General features: G+C 50.8%; 1 protein-coding gene across 5 annotated transcripts in view; it reads right to left on the reverse strand.

The window, feature by feature from the left end:
• The window catches only part of LOC102935053 (antigen WC1.1), a 256,921-nt gene that overhangs the window by 62,431 nt on the left and 178,365 nt on the right, over window positions 1–16,125 (reverse strand). For 2 of the 5 annotated variants that reach the window (XM_037912353.2, XM_037912346.2), the window contains exon 1: window positions 3,274–3,418. The exons of 2 other annotated variants lie outside the window; for them this stretch is intronic. In XM_037912353.2, the coding sequence (XP_037768281.1) occupies window positions 3,274–3,334 (61 nt within the window). In that variant the 5' untranslated portion in view covers window positions 3,335–3,418. Of the gene's footprint in view, window positions 1–3,273; window positions 3,419–16,125 lie in introns of those variants that run through there. One more of the 5 variants, XM_037912358.2, reaches the window with a different exon arrangement.

Below are 16,125 nucleotides of genomic sequence, written 5' to 3' on the forward strand. Positions count from 1 at the left end.
GAATCAATGTTTTATTTCAGAGAACAAACCAAAACATCAGAAAAAATATTTGGTTCAGCCCTGAAACTGTTTGGAACTCATCAGCAAATCTGAGAAGTCCACTTAGGGTCATACAGAAACGGCGTGTGCTCCCCCTTATAACCTTTAGCCCCGTGATTAGGGCACTTGCCTGGGATATGGGAGACCCTGAGTTCAATTCCCACTCAGAAGCAGGGACCTGAACTCTGATAATTCATCCCTGCCCTACCGGTGAGTGCAGTAACCCAGACAATTAACTATTCCGGGCTGGAATGCTCTCACTGTCTCCCGGTGAAGCTTTTCCACTTTGAGTGTTTCACCTCTGAAATCCAGGAAATGATTGGTGAAGTACGTGTCACTATTGTGTGGGTCTGAGGGAGGCAGTTTGGAGGGAGGTGAACTTGGGCATGGCTGAAGCAGGGGCAGGAGTCCCAGCTGGGGGTGGATTGTGGGAGTGGGGGGCACAGCTCAGTGTGCGGGTCAGGCTCCATAACCAAGGTAGCATGCAGCCCTGCAGAGATTTGCTACTGTGAAATACGTATACAGCTGCACAAGGTAGGAGACAGCAAGGAGCAACCTCTTACATGTTAGTGGCCCACCTGCCATTCACTACTGCTTCCCTCCCTCCTCTGCCTGGTCACTGGTCCTTCCCCAGCCCCTGCTACAATCTTTAAATGTTTCTCATAAGGAATTTGAGAAAATGTTTTTCTCCCATCTGCATTTACCTGCTGGTTAAAAAGTGTAACTGCAGATTTATCTGTGATGAGTATTTTATGCTCAGTTTTTATACAGCATATTTCCTCTCCAGTAACAGGGGCTGTAACTCCTTCTTAGGGGTCAGGGACATCAGAACCCTCAGAGCAGAGAGCTCCTGGTACCTGCAATTACAGCTATATATTGATGGGGAGGGGGAGCACTGTTCTATATGATGTCATGGTGAAACCAAATCCCCTTCCCAAGGGACAGTGACTATTATGGGGAGTCCAGGAGCTCTGGCTCCACCTCCATGTCTCTCTTCTTGAGGGGATTCATTCTCTGGCACTGAGTCAGAATAAGAACCTTAGTGTCTCTTCTGACACTTCGCCTCTCTGTGGGAACCCACGTGTTGGGCTTGAGATAAAAGAGTTTACTTTAGTTTTATTTTAATTTATTTAAAGCCTTTTTCTGTCTGATGAATTGTATCCCCACATTCTCTCTCCACCCCTCCCCCTTCAATCACACAGGTAGGTATTGTCCCATTTCACAGAAAGGGAACCTGAGGCACTGAGAAATTATGTGAGATGCCCCAAGGTCAGACAGTAAATCTGTGTCAGAGTCAAGAATGGACTCTCATTGCCGGATTCCCAGTGCAGGGCTTTCAGCATACAGCCATCTGTAAGTACACAGGGGGCACAGGCTGTGTGCTCATGTATTCCATGGTGTCCTCACAACAGCACTGACTGGGCACTGATTATTATGATTTGTTCTTCGTGCCATTCCCAGTAGGGCATATCTGCTGCAGCACGTTTGCTCTCCGGTTTCAGCAGCCACCATCATATTACACCTGCCCCTTGCTCTTTATGGCCCTGAACCAGCAAAGGCACTTAGTCATGGGGGACTAACTCACATGCTTAATATTAAGCCCGTGCTTAAGTGCTTGTTGAAAGGGAGCCCACATTAGCTCCTATAGAGTAATGTGTTGATTTAAAGCTGGCCCTGTTGTTTATAAATCCTTTTGTGCTGTAGTCCCTGGCTGTATTTGAGTCCCCTCCCTCCTTTAACCTCATTTTTATATAAGTCTAGATTGTGTAACACTGGTGGGACTCTTACTCCCAGGATTTGTCTCGCAGACTGCACTGGATTCACTGGGACTGTTCCTGTCACAGGGGGGTCAGCAATGGCAGGAAGAAAGATGGGCAACAATTTCACAAAACCATTTCTGTTCTGCTCCATTTTTTTTCTAAATTTTTGACAAAGAGGAAAACATGTGCCTGCTGAGAGTGTCGGTTTCAGCACTGTGAAACTTTTCGGTGGAACCAGAATCCAGCCCATACATAGGTGTCCATTTGCAGATTTGTAAAGTGCCCCATTATTGAGGGAGGGTGGTAGAGAACTCAGCAGCCATTCTAAGATGCATTTAAATCAAGCTGATAAACTTGCTCAGGGTCTGGTGGGTTATGAAATTTTAACTGGACACAAGTGTGAGGGGAACATTCCTGTTCCACATGCACTCAAATTTAAAGACAAGAAAAGGAAGGTTGTAACCAGCTTCTATTATTAATCTGACCAGACTGTTGACCAGTGGAGTATACGGCTGCCTTCTCTCCCTGCAGAGTGCGAGTTCCACCCATTGTAGGTAATGGGAGTCACTCCACCCTGCTGGGAGAATAGGGCCCCCTGGTTTCACATGACCCAGGCCATAGCAATTTGGTTACCCAGGAATACAAGTGGAATTCTCTGTGGTTTCCCTGTGCTAAAGTTCAGTTTTATCATCAGATCAAACCCCAGCTGCTTCTGTGGGAATTTTTTGGGAAGTTCAGCTAAAACCCCCCACTTCAGAAAATGTCCTTGCTCTGGAATCCTCAGCACCCACCCTCCAAGGCACAGAGACGTTGCAGAGCTATCTGTGATCTCTGCATAGCAGCTGTGGTACCGCAGTTTGTCTCTAGCTAAATATTTGAGGTTTCTAAAATCTGACTTTCATCTTCAGCTTCACCTGTTCACACTGCAGCTACAGAACAGCAGCGTCTCAGACTGCAGCAACTCACAGAAACAGGCTGCTACTGAACAGTTCAGTGTCCTGACAAGTGCGTCATTCAAACCCTGCTGAAGTTGGCCTGGCTCGTTGGACGCACACAGGACAATTATTCACAGGTTCCATACACAGGCACAGAGCTGGACGGGCGATGAGGCTGGAAGTCATAATACAGAAGCCCATTTTGCTTTTCTTGTGATTAGTTGACAGAAATTTCTAAGCACTGAAGCCATTAGTTCACTAAAAGCAACTCTGGGCTCACAGTGCTACAAGACTGAGGTATTTTATAAAGCACACAGACAGTGACAGGGTCAAATCTATGATTATTGCAAATATATAAACCTCCTTTCTCAGAATAACCAATGGGAGATAATCAGAAACACAAATTTATTTAACCCCAACTGCCTGCTTTCCATTTGCTTCCTTGACTTCTGGAATAAAACACTATTTCTAGTGTATTGAAACTTTCTTCCTACTTCTCCTCTGCCCAGCTCATCCAGTGAAATAAAGCAGGCACTTACCCGTGGTGTCCTGAAGAAAGAGGAGAAGCCAAAGCAGCTGAGCGGAGAGATGTCTCTTCATTGCCAGACGGACCTGCCGTCCCCTCCTGACACTGCACAGGCAGCACGGAAACACCCTGCCAGGGCTCCTCTGTGTCTAACAAGTGACAGCAAAGCAGTGGCAGGGAAATATGTAGATTCAGATGCTGGCATCAGCTGCCAGAAGGAACCAATAGAAACAATATTCACCTTTTTAGACATTATCAGAGAGTTTATCTAAAACTTCATGCAGCTAAAACATCCAATACAATTCTAAAATTCTGGTTGTTACCATATATGAGTGACAGTCCGCTTCTGATGTCATGTTCGCTTCAGTCTCAGATCACCATGTAACCACCCTCCTTGGCGTAGGGCAGAACTCTGTGAAAAATGATTCTGTCTGATTAGTCAAATAACTGTAGAGCCTAGAATGCTGCTCATTTGACAAACTAATTAAGAAAACAAATGTAGGGAAAAAATAAACCTCTAAAATTGAACCGCACAGAGCTGTCTGTGTCCAGTTGTAGCCAGGCCACTAAAACCACAGAGCTGGGATATTACCAGTGTGGTTAGCTGTATCCAAAGTAGAAGGGACCAACCCCTGCTCCCTTTGTGGAACCCAGACTGCTCAGGGCTTCCTGAACGGAGTGGGAATGGCAGTGGTACATTAGTGATAGGAGTGTGTCATGGAGCTTCCTTCTTCAGAGGTGACCATCAGTGGCAGCAGAGTCTCAGAGGGCTTCCTGTTCACCGTGTTAGAGCTTGTTCTTAACACTGACTGACTAGGTTCTGAGTGACCATCTCGCATACCGTAGTGTAGGTAGCAACCCACTCCAGGACTCTCTGTCCAGGCCAGTGCTAGGACTGCCCTGTGTGGTAACTCTAGTCAGCACAGGCTGTGTTAGTCAGTCTGGGAGCAAGAGAGAATCGCAGGGTCCTGGCCATTTCTATCCATCTGAATAGAGAATCTCCACAATAGTCCGTGCAGCTGAAACCCGTCTCTTCTATACAGCGAAGAGCAGCACATTGGCTGTAGGACACGAGCGTCCAGGAGACAGCAGCAAGTTAACCAGGAAAACAACATAGCCGATGTCCAGTGGAAAAGCAGCCGGGAGAGGGGGCGATCAAAGGTAAAATCCAGCCTGAAGGAGCCGTGTGTAGGTGTGTGTTTGAACAGGCCTAACAGAGGCATTTAGAATGGAATTTGAAATCAGCCCATCGCAGCAACTGTGGTGCCAAACAGAAAGGTGGCCTTGTAGGAAACAGCTCTAACGCAGGCATCTCTGGCACTTTGCCACCCCTACCTCATGAAAGCCAAAGTGCCACCGTGTGAGCTCCTTGGCAACGAACAACAAGGTGTTTCCCCAGACAGACGCCATCTTGGTGATTGGCAAGAACTCAGAATCAGCACAGGAAGTTCTCTCTCATCTGTCCAGAGAGAGGCAAAGACCAGGAACCATGCGGCAGCTACACCAGCTCTGCCTTAACTACAATCCTTGTCAGCGGCTCGCCGTGCAAGGGCCAGTATAGCACAGTGCAGCCACTGACCCTGAATAAAGAGAACACAGGTCAGAGAATTGAAGAACTGACTGATAATGGAAGAAGGTGCTAGCAACGTTACTGGGAGAGGGGGTGAGCTCTCCTTGCAACAGCTCTGATTGGTTTTTCTGCCCCAGGAGGTGGACAAGTGAGGCAGGTAGCCAATCAAAGGCTCAAAGTCATTAGGTGGTTGGAGCTTCTCTTGTTATCTGGAGACTGGGCCCCACCGCACCAAAATCCCATCACCAGGAGCAGTTTGCCAGAGCTGGCAGTGCTGTGACAGCTGCGCCAAGGCTGTCCCCTTCAGAACAGGTGTCCTGGGTGGATCCTGCAGCTCCCTGGGGGTGACCATGTCAAGTGGCTGATCCCACGAGCAAGACAGAAAGAGCCAGGCAGGGATTGTTGCCCAGTGAGTGGCGGGGAAGGGGCTGGGAAAGTCCTGGGGCAGATCTCTGCTCAGAGCCTGGTGTCTGGAGTGGGGCCAGCAGAGCTCCCTACCCGAGGGAAGCTGGGGCAGAAGCCCGAGGAGTGGGGCAGGCGAGCCTGTGGCTGGGAGGTGAGAGGACGGGATCAGAAGTCTGGACATGAGGAGTAGCTGTGGAGACCTCAGAAAGGGCCACGTGGGGTGGTGAGGTCCTGCCCCTGTGTAGCTGGGAGGGGCTTGATGAAGCAGGTGGGAGATCTCTGCTGTGAAGGTGAAGAAGGGGATACATTTCAGTGGTGTAATTGCCCCAAGGCAGGGGACCTTAACTGCCCCCTCTGGGGTGTGAGAACTTATGGAACTGACAGAGGGGAAACAGAGGCAGGATGGCCACATTTCCACACCACGGGGGCCTGTGCCAGACTGCACCCTGTGACACTACTGGTCTGGGGTTAGAAGTCTGGGGAGAAGTCCTGAGACCTCCTAAATCCCACTGCCAGAAAGCACAGAATATCCATAGGGTCCTGCTACTGGGCTTTCATGACTTGCACTGAGTTTAGGGTATGACTTAAACCAGTAAGTGTATTGACTTTGCCCCACATAGAGAATGCATGTGTGTATGTTGGGGGTGGAGGGAGTAATAAAAATTTTGCTTCTGTCCCTGTGACTAGGTGCTGTAACCATTTCCTGTTGTTTCAATTTCCTATTTACTCCTGTACTGTGATATATTTTACTACTTGCCTTGATTTGCTCCCCCCCAGATAGAGAAGAAGCTTTCCCAAAGGCCCTGTTAGTCTCAGTTTATTTCACAGTATGGAAAACACCAAAGGGATCAGTATGAAGTCCCCATGAGAGACAGGCACAGTGTGGGGTCCGTGCTTTGCTTCAAGCCTGCTCAATCTGTGAGGAAGGCAAGGAAACTCCTCCCATTTGAAGGTGCAGACTACAGAAAGGAGAACTGGACCATCTCCCCAACACTCACAGCACAGGAGGGCCAGGGTGCAGGAGGCTGAGGGAATGCAGCAGCACCACCTTCATTGTGACCCCTGAGACGTTCCTATGCTTGACTCCTCGTTTTTGGTCTCTGCTGCTCATGGGGGAGTAGCTGAGGCTGGAGGGGGCAGATCCTCTCCCTGTGTCACCATCACCCCGTAATCCTTCAGTGATTTCACTGCATAAGAAACTCCCACCAGGTGCAGGGCTCAGTACAAGAGCCGAGCTGGAACTTCTGAGTCCATCTCTTATTTGGTAGTTCCAAACTCCTGGCCAGGAATCTGGAGGGGGCTGGTCTCCAGGACTCGCACTTGTCAGCAGGGAGTCAGTCCCACTTCTCTCTCAATCATGGTGTAGTGCAGGGAGGGGACACATGGTGCCAGTAGCTCTCAGTTTGGCTCAGGCCTGGCTGTGTTGTGCTCCCAAACCCAGCTGGGAGGCTGAAGCAGCAGGATCTTTCCTGATGGAATGGAACTATCAGCCTCAGTGCAGTACAGGGGAACATGGTCATGATCCTGCCCTCCCCCTCCGGGAACAGGGGCCATGACGACAGGGCAATGTAGGAAAGCAGCCTCAGTGGCTTCCCGGTGCACACACTCCCGTTGGTGCACTGCCTCTGCTCCTACAGCCCAGAACAGCCTGACCCGGCTCTCAGTTGAGCATTCAGTATCAGTGTGAGGCAAACCCACAGCCAGACCAAGGCTGCTCACTCAGCTGCACTGACTCACCGCAGGCCATTTGGTGCAGAGCAGGTCCACTGCTCTATCTGGGCATTTATCTCTCCCCCACTGATCCCTCCACACTTGAGAACAGGGTTGCTCTCAAGACCAGGGGGGCTGACAGTTTGCGGAGGTGTGGGGAGTCTCTCCGGTGCATTTCCCTACAGGAGAGGTCACTGGTGCTCACCCAAACTGTTCCTGTCCATGCTCTGGAACCGGCTCAACATCCTGACCCCGTCCTGGGCACCCTGGCTGGTCTGCAGAAAAAAATCTTGGAGTTCTTCTCGCCAGGGTTGCGCTGGGTCTCTCCAGGTGTCTTGAGCCTCTCCCCGGAGAAGGGAAGACCGGGTCTGCTCTTCCTCCACAGTCAGGTCCATTTCTTCCACCTCAGGCCCTGCACAGACTCCCTTCTGGTGCAGGTAGTCCGGCATAGAGCATGCTAGTGCATGCCTTTGTCTGACCCCTCTGAGATCTCCCATACAATTGACAGCTCTTCTATCTCCACCTAAGGGTTCTCCCGCGAGACCTCTCTGAGCGGCTGGTTTTTTACCAGGATCTCCTCAGGACCTAGAAGCTATTCTTTGCAACCAGGTCCATGGCCGCCGCTGCTACAAAGTCACTACCTAGGTGTGCAGGTGGCAGAGTGCCCCTCGGGACACTAGAGGCGGGTCCCAGCTGGTGCAACCAGGATCCCCTGGACTATGACCGGATGGACTGGGTGGACCCCTATGGTGCTCCACCACGCATGGGGTTCTCCACCCCACACATTTCTCATTGAGTGCTCCATGAGGTGCGGGCAGCCCTACCACCCACCTCTTGTGTTTTCCTTGAATGGGTCCTGTGGAAGGTTTCTCCATTTCTGCCCCTCACCCATGGCCCTTAGGACCTTACCACTGGCTCCCTGGCCCACGAGCATCCTAGGCCACCCCCTATGTACCATGTGAGATGGCTGTGAGATATGCAACTAATCTGTCTCCGAGCAGCAGCCAGAAGACAACTATGCACTCATGCTCCTCACCCTTCATTTCCTCACCCTTGTGTCCTGCCTTGACACCAAGTGGTGGGTGTGACAGGTTCCCCCCAGGGTTCCACCTGGAACTGGAGTATCACTGAGCCCTCTGACCCACCAGCCTGGGCACCCTCTCACACTGTACTTCCCTGACAAGGTGCAAAGCCTTCCAGCCTTCACTGTCACGAGCATACATACACGTGGAGACACACACAGCTACAGTTACATGCAGGCTCTCTGACCAGCCCCTGCATAAGAAGGCTACACCTGAGGCAACTTCAAGCTCCTCACGCACACACCCTCTCTGGAGTACAAACCCAAAATTATACCTTCTTACCCTGCACTGGGAACTGTACAGCGTAAGCTCATAAAATTCACTCCCTCCCTCAATGTAGAGAGGAATATGCAACAGCCTTTGCCCCTGAGTTATGATTCCCACACACTTCACTCCAACTCACTGGTTTCGATAATGCAAAAACAAATTTATTAACTACAAAAGATAGATTTTAAGTGATTATCAGCAATAGCAAATAAATTAAAGCAGATTACCTAGCAAATAAACAAAAAACGCAGACTAAGCTTAATATGCCAAATAGATTGGATATGAATAGCAGATTCCCACCCTAAGAGATTATACAATCAGGCTGCAGTTTCTTAATGGGCAAGCTGCACTTGCTTTACAGCTTGGAATCCCAGGTGTTTCATTCACAGGGTAAAAATCCCTTTAGCCTGGGTCCAGCACTTCCCACAGTTCAGCCTTTGTTCTTCAGGTGTTACCAGGAATCTTCTTGTGTGGGGAACGAAGAACACCAGATGATGTCACTCCCTGCCTTATGTAGCTTTTGTATATGGCAGGAACCCTGGGTTCCCAAACCAGTCTTGGAAAAATAATGACATCTCAAGATGGAGTCCAGAGACTTGTGGTCCTTATAGAGTCATAGCAGCCATTACTTACAGGCTGTCTGTAGCACTCACAGGAAGGCTCACCAGGTGGGGGATAAGCTTCTCCTAAGGCCTATTGTTTTTTCCTAATGGCCCATCCCTAATCCTTCCCCACCCACGATCTAGATTGAAAGCATCTTGTCAAGTGGGCGTTATTAAGGTGTAACTACATTTGAAATACAGATACATAGTCAATATACATGCATACAAATAGGATAATCATATTAGCAAATCATAACTTTTCCAATGACATCTCACATGACCTGTTTTGCATTAAATACATTATAATTATGTCATAATCATCTCCTAGCAATATCACTACAAAAATATGGGGTGGGGTGCAGTGTCACAATGGGTCCTCCTATCACCCAAGGAGGGTGGGGAACCCTGGTGGGTCAGTCTGTATTTCACCCTGGTCCCACAGCGAGGTGGGTATATTAGTTGGTGCCTCCTTCATGGAGCCATGAACACGTGTACCTGGCGCGGTTTACAACTACCCCCAAAACCTGCTTGTTTTCCAGTGAGGGAGACCCCGATTAACATTTATATTGAGTGTGTCAGTTCACAGCCCCTCTTCTGGCTCCTCCAGAACCTCCTCTTCTGATTCTGGCTGAATTTTCCCCCACACCTCCTTATTTATGCACCCCATCCTTGGCCCAAGAAAATCGTCAGACCACCTTGTCAATCTCCGCCTGGCGCTGGCCAAGGTGGCCATTCACCAGGAAGCTGGACAGAAGGGGGTGCTCTGCTTCTGTGAGGCCTATTTCCAAACATCCCTCAAGACACGTCTCAGGGCAGAGTTCCTCTGGGAAGTGTCCACTGCTTCCCTGGATGCCTTTGAGGAGCAGTGGGCGCTGTCTGGGGTTCTCTGCTCAGTGTTCCCCTCTGGATCCCTGATTTTATATCTGTGACCCTCACTCCCATCCCTGATTTTCATTTGTTGTCCCCTGAAATTATTCGATGTCTGGGTCCAATTATTCGATGCCTAGGCTGAGGGGAGCTGCCTTTAGATGTGGGTAGGCTTACACCCACCCATTCCCAGTGCGTCAGTGATCCAGCCCTCAGGCATGCTGCAGCAGCCTATCCCTGAGCAGGCCATGGGTCAGATGATCCCCAGGCCCAAGTATTTCCCTGACCCTGCCAGAGCTGCAAGTTAGTCTGTGAAACAGCCCTACCTGGCCAGGAACCTCCTGATGCCTCACCGTGTCACAGATGGGTCCCTAGGCTTCCAGCCTGCCCTTGATCTGATTCCTGGTCCTGTCCCAGCCTTGCTCCAGCTCACTCCAGCCTTGTCTGTGCCTCATTCTGACCTTTTGCTCCAGCCTTGTTACTGACCTGCTCCAGCCCTGCTTCTGCCTTCAGACACTGGGTGTGACTCCAATCTGGCTTCAGCCCTTGGCCTGCATCTGCACTCTGACTCTGACACTGATTTGGCTTGTCTATGGACTCTGACATGGGTTCTGACCCACAGCCTGTCCCCAGACCCTGGTTTCAAAAGTGCTGCCTTTAGCCCGGTGCCAACCCTACATCCAGCTTCGACCACCACTCCAACCAACAGGCCTGACTGCCTGCAACCAGAGTCTGACAATCCACACTAGAGCCCTGGGGGCATTGCAGACTGCTAAACGCCAGTGCCCACCCCAAGCTCTCATTACCCGTTACAGCAATGATCTCACTAGCCTGGAATGGCGTAAAAGAGGAAATATCACATGCCTGTGAGCTCTTGGGGCATAAATGTGGGATGCCCACAATAGCGCCTGAATGGAAACTGGGCACTGTGAGTCAGTGTGTCAGTCCAACAGTGCCCCACCTGGCCAAGCAGGGTGTGGCGCCGGCTCCCTCAGCTCAGTGGGGCTGTCAGTCTGTTGCTGCTGCTCAGGAACCTGAAAACCCTCTCGGATCTCAGATCTGTCAGGGGGTTGGTAGGGGAACCCAGGCCCACACACTTTCCTGGGTCCCAGCTCAGGGCCCTCAAGTTAGACCAGCTTGTCCTGGCCTCAGGCCTCATCCACTTGCAGCTGATGTCCTTCAGCCTATCCAACAGAGTCTTCAGCCACATAGAAATGTGTTTTGTGTTTTGACTTTATGAAATGCTTGTAAAGTGATGCATGCACTTATAATCGCTGTATCCTATGCAATAAGCAGTTACTCATCTTGTGCAGTAAGGATGGTTCTTTGAGATGTGTCCCTTTGCGTGCTACACTGTAGGTGTGCTTGCATTTCTGCGCTGCTGATCGGAGAACATCAGTAGCAGTGTCCATTGGGCCCGCACATATGCTGTCTCTCCTCGTGCTGCACCACAAGGCTAGTCAGCGCGCGTGGGCTAACTGTCCTCAGTTCCTTCTCGACCGCAGAGTCATTGACAAGAACTCTGAAATAGAGGGGAGGAGGGTGGGTTGTGGAGCACCCATAGGGACTGTGGCAGGGTGCTGCTAGAGAGGCCTTAATCAGCTCCTGCCACTCCAGCCCCAATCAGGGTTAATGGATTGGGGCTGGGTAGATAACCTGATGCTTGCCTGGTAACCGACCACACCTGCCAGCCTCGTTATCAAGAGCTATAAGGCTGGGGGGAAGTGAGAGCCGAACGGTCGAGACCAGGAGGGGAAAATCAGCCTCAGACTGAGGTGGGAGTCTCCTAGTCTGTTGCTGACCAGGTCTGTGATGGGCCAAGCTGTTGTAAAAAGTCTGTATATAGTTGGAAAGGGGTGGTGGGGACGTGATCACAAATAAAGAGCACGGGTGTTGCACCAGCCTGAAGTGTCCCTGAATTCACGGCCGTCCTTAGGATTTATGGGGCCCTACGCAGTATTATTAAACTGGTGCCCCTATGCCCAAAGGCAGCCTGGGCTCACAGCCCATGGTGGGGAGGAACGAGGCAGCAAAGGATACCAAGCCACCTGGCCCGCCTCAAAGCAGCAGAGAGTCACAGTTCCCCACAGAGACCCCCGTACCGTCTCCCTCCTGCAGAATGCTGACGCATTCGGCTCTGTGACTATGGTCCCTGCCTAAGGAGACTGCAGTGCACGCTGGGTGTGTGGGAGCCAACCCGCTCTTTCCTGCTGTCATGGGCAGTGAGTGAAGCTGCCACTTGGGGAGGCTAGCTCCCCAGCCCACCTCTTCTGCCTGTGGCCCCACCAATACTCCACCCCTGCTCTGCTCGAGGCCCTGCCCCCCCATTCCACCCAGACCCCACCCTCTCCCCACTGTCTCCCTCCTCTCTTCCCTCTCCCTCCCTGCTCACCTCCTTCCAGCCAAATCCCTGAACCCAAATGATGCAAATGATGTTTGGGGAAAAAAAAAAAAAACTTCTGCAATTTCTTTCAAAAGAAAATGGGGCATGTTTGCCACTGCATGCCAGAAGGTGAAGCCTGGACATGCAGAAGGTACCTAATTAAAAGCACTAAATTTGGGAGTAAAAAATGCCAGTCCTGGGTTTTTTGATATACCCTGCAGTTTGTCAGAGATTTATCTGCAAAAACTGTGTAGTAAGAGCAAGTCAGCTGCCCTGCTGAATACAGTATTAAATATTATGGAATACGTGATGCAGCTCTTCTCTGTTTTACATTTTCTTAATCAGTATTTCTAAGCTGATTTTCTCATTTAAATGTACTCCTAAGCCTTCATACAGTAATCATTCCAGATTGCTACATATTTAACTCACTGAAACAAAGATATTGTTTTAAATTATTCAGTCAGAGAGGTTTAGTGTGTTCATAACAACGTTCATTGCTTTTAGAAAAAGGGAACACTAATTTACTTTGTGTGATCTCCATAACCATAGACATCTTTATAAAATGTCACCAACTTTAAAAAATATGTTTCCAAAGATTTTAGGCATAACAAAGGATTTTATATCTTACTAAGGTACTGATTTTGCTAGAGGGTTCTCTTAAAACTAGTTCATCAAATAGTCAGAAGTAAAGAAAGGGAAAGTCGGTTGTTCAGCTATCTGGTAGGAAAGGGGTCTTGTCCCTTTAAGGGCTCTCTTCAACAGGGGGGTGAAGGGAGAAGGGATGGACAGAAAGGACAGGAAGACTTGGGAAGCAGGTTTTTTGTACTATAGTCATTACAATTAAAGTGTGCATTTTAGATAAGGGTGGTCTTTTGAAGGATTTGTATTAAAAACTCTGTGTCTGAAGATCCAAGCATTTAAGCCTAAAGATGAATACTCAGACTGTGCATCTAAAAATCTACGCAAGGATTTTTTTATAGATGTGGTTTTCTCATCTTCAGCAACACACTAATAAAATATTTTTAAAGCAACTTTTAAACTAAGGTCCTGTAGACTAACATGTTCTCAGTAAATATTACAGTAATGCACAGCTGTTTTTGTCAGTAAATTCAGAAACTGACAGTATGTACCTGGGGGTTGGCAAATGGCTGTTAAATGGCTTCATTACCACTTGAATGGCTCTTTAACAGTTTCAGTGTTGCGCTAATGGAGGTCTGGCAGGCTGGAAGACTTTCTCACTTTTAAGTACAAGATCCCCTCCTGAGGAAGACTCACCAGGCTGCAGCAGCCAGCTGTGGGATACTGCAGGAAGGGTCAGAACAGCCATAGGAAGAGGTGGAAGGGTGGACACTAAGATCGAAGGGTGCCCCAAATTTTCGGGTGCCCTACTGAGCTGCGTATGGTGCATAAGCCTAAGGATGGCCCTGCCTGCATCTCTGAGAAGAGGGAGAGAAGGGCTGAACTGGAGGGGCACAGCATGCACCTGTTACACTGGGAGGTTTGTCCAGGATCCGAAGCCACCACCAGGGCATGGCTACCGAAGCATGGAGTGAACCATGCAGTGACTAGCTAAACAGCAAGAGGAGCTTCAGAAAACCCTGCAGGTCTTCCAGCAGTCCCACCAGGCAGAGCAGCTGGCCTTACTTGTCTGGCAGACTGAACAACAGAAAACCCTCCAGGACTTCATCAGGGAGCAGGCCAGTGTGCAGCAGCAGCTCCTGCACTGATGGATGAGTCCCCCGGGAGGTGATGTCAGCCGTGCACCAGGGTTGGGACTCTATCAGATGCCTTCCTGTGTATTTTTGAGCAGGTGGCAATGGGCGCCAGATGGGACAAGGCGACCTGGGCCCTAAGACTGGACCCCTATCTGCCTGGTGAGGCGCAGGCTGCCTACATGGCCTTAAGTGATGAACAGGCCAAAGATTAAGACATGGTGAAGGTGGCTGTCCTAGACTGGATGGGAATGTCCACGGAAAAATACAGACAGACGTTTTGGGCAGCCCAGTGAACAGGAGCCTTGTGGCAATGAGATTTTGCCCAGAAACTCATGGACTGGGCCACTCAGTGGTTGAGGCCGGACACCCAGGCGGTGGGAGAAATTATGGACAAGGTGATCCTGGAACAATTTGTGCAGGGCTTCCTGGAAAACATGCGAGTCTGGGTCTGGTGGCACCAGCCAAATACGGTAGAGGCCGCTGTCAAATTCACTGAGGAATACGCAGAGGCAGACATTCCCTGAAAGGAGGGCCAGACAGGCCGTGACCTGGACTGGGGGAAGAAACCCTGAGAACCCCCCTCCCCACTGGGAGAAGCATGGAGAAAAGAAAGGAGGAGAACAAGGGAGCCACAGTCACCCGGGACATTTGGTCTGCTGGTTATGTGGGCGGCCAGGATACAAATGCAGAGATTGCCCAGAAATGGAGTGTGGGCTAGCCAAGATTTGCAATTAGATGAATGGTGGAGGGAGGAAGCAGGGACAGGGACTAGCCACCATCCCCATGCGGGTGGGGAGGAAGCCCCAGAGGGACTTGGCCTTTGCCTGCTCCCTCATTCAGCGAGAGCTTGTGAAGCCCCAGTGGTTTATACCTGGGGTGAGAATGACACTCAAGTGCATCCATGGGGATTGGAGGCCCTGCCCTGTGGCCCAGGTGCCCCTGGAGGTTGGTGGCTGGCTTGCCTGGCAACTGGTGGGGGTGGTAGAGGGGTTGCCATACCCCATGTTACTGGGGACAGATTGGGCCCATCCCAAAGTGGAAAGGAGGCTGTGGGAGGGGGCCCCCCGGCAAGAAGGAAGGGGAGACCCTGATAAGGGGAGGGGAGACCCCTTTGCCGAGTGGCCCCAGGGATGGGGAGGACCCAGGGCCCCAGAGGACAAGAGAGAAAGACCCTAGACAACAGAGCTAGAGTGAAGACAGGAGAGAAGTAGAGGGCGAGGGACTGAAGGAGTGTCCCTTTATAGAACCCCAGGGGAAGGGACCCAAGGCCAAGAGGAGGCAGGGCCCCAAGGAATGCCTGAAGGTGGAGCCTCCAGGCAGGGAGAACCAGACCCCCCTGGGCCGGGTAACTGCACCTGTGGCCTCAGGCAGCCGGAGTGAGGTACAGAACCACATGGCTCCCCTGCCGGCCAAAAAGGGGGAGCAGCAGGGAGGGTGACCGCGAGGCTGCGACTGGTGTGAGGACCTGTGGGTAGCAGTAGACCTGTGGGGAGGACTGCCCCCTGACCCAGTGCACCTTTTGTGCCCTGGGGATGGGCTAACCCTGCTTGGAGGACCCTAGGGATCACCCAGTGGGTGGCAGCGGGACTCCCTGGAGCAGCCTCCCAGGAGGGCTAACCCCCCCGTTAGTTCCTTAAGGAGGGCAGTGTGTGGCAGGGTGCTACTAGAGAGGCCTTAGTCAACTCCTGCCACTCCAGCCCCAATGAGGGAAATTGGACTGGGGCTTGGGTCGATAGCCTGATGCTTGCCTGGGAACTGACCACACCTGCCAGCCTCATGACAGAACAAGGAGTTCTGAACAAGGACAGATAGCAGATGACAGAACAAGGAGTAATGGTCTCAAGTTGCAGTGAGGGATGTTTAGGTTGGATATTAGGAAAAACTTTTTCACTAGGAGGGTGGTGAAACACGAATGCGTTACCTAGGGAGGTGGTGGAATCTCCTTCCTTAGAAGTTTTTAAGGTCAGGCTTGACAAATCCCTGGCTAGGATGATTTAATTGGGGATTGGTCCTGCTTTGAGCAGGGGGTTGGACTAGATGGCCTCCCGAGGTCTCTTCCAACCCTGATATTCTATGATTCTATGATTAGCTGGAGCTATAAGGATGGGAGGAAGAGAGAGCAGAAGGGAGGTGGAGACCAGGAGGCTCAGGCTCCGGCTCAGGCTCACAGGGAGGTGGGAGTCTCCTAGTCTGTTGCTAGCCAGGCCTGTGGTAGGGCAAGCTGTTGTAAAACCCTATATATAGTTGGAAACTGGTGATGGGGA

Source organism: Chelonia mydas, chromosome 1 (genome assembly GCF_015237465.2).
Source record: "Chelonia mydas isolate rCheMyd1 chromosome 1, rCheMyd1.pri.v2, whole genome shotgun sequence".
Taxonomy (NCBI): domain Eukaryota; kingdom Metazoa; phylum Chordata; order Testudines; family Cheloniidae; genus Chelonia; species Chelonia mydas.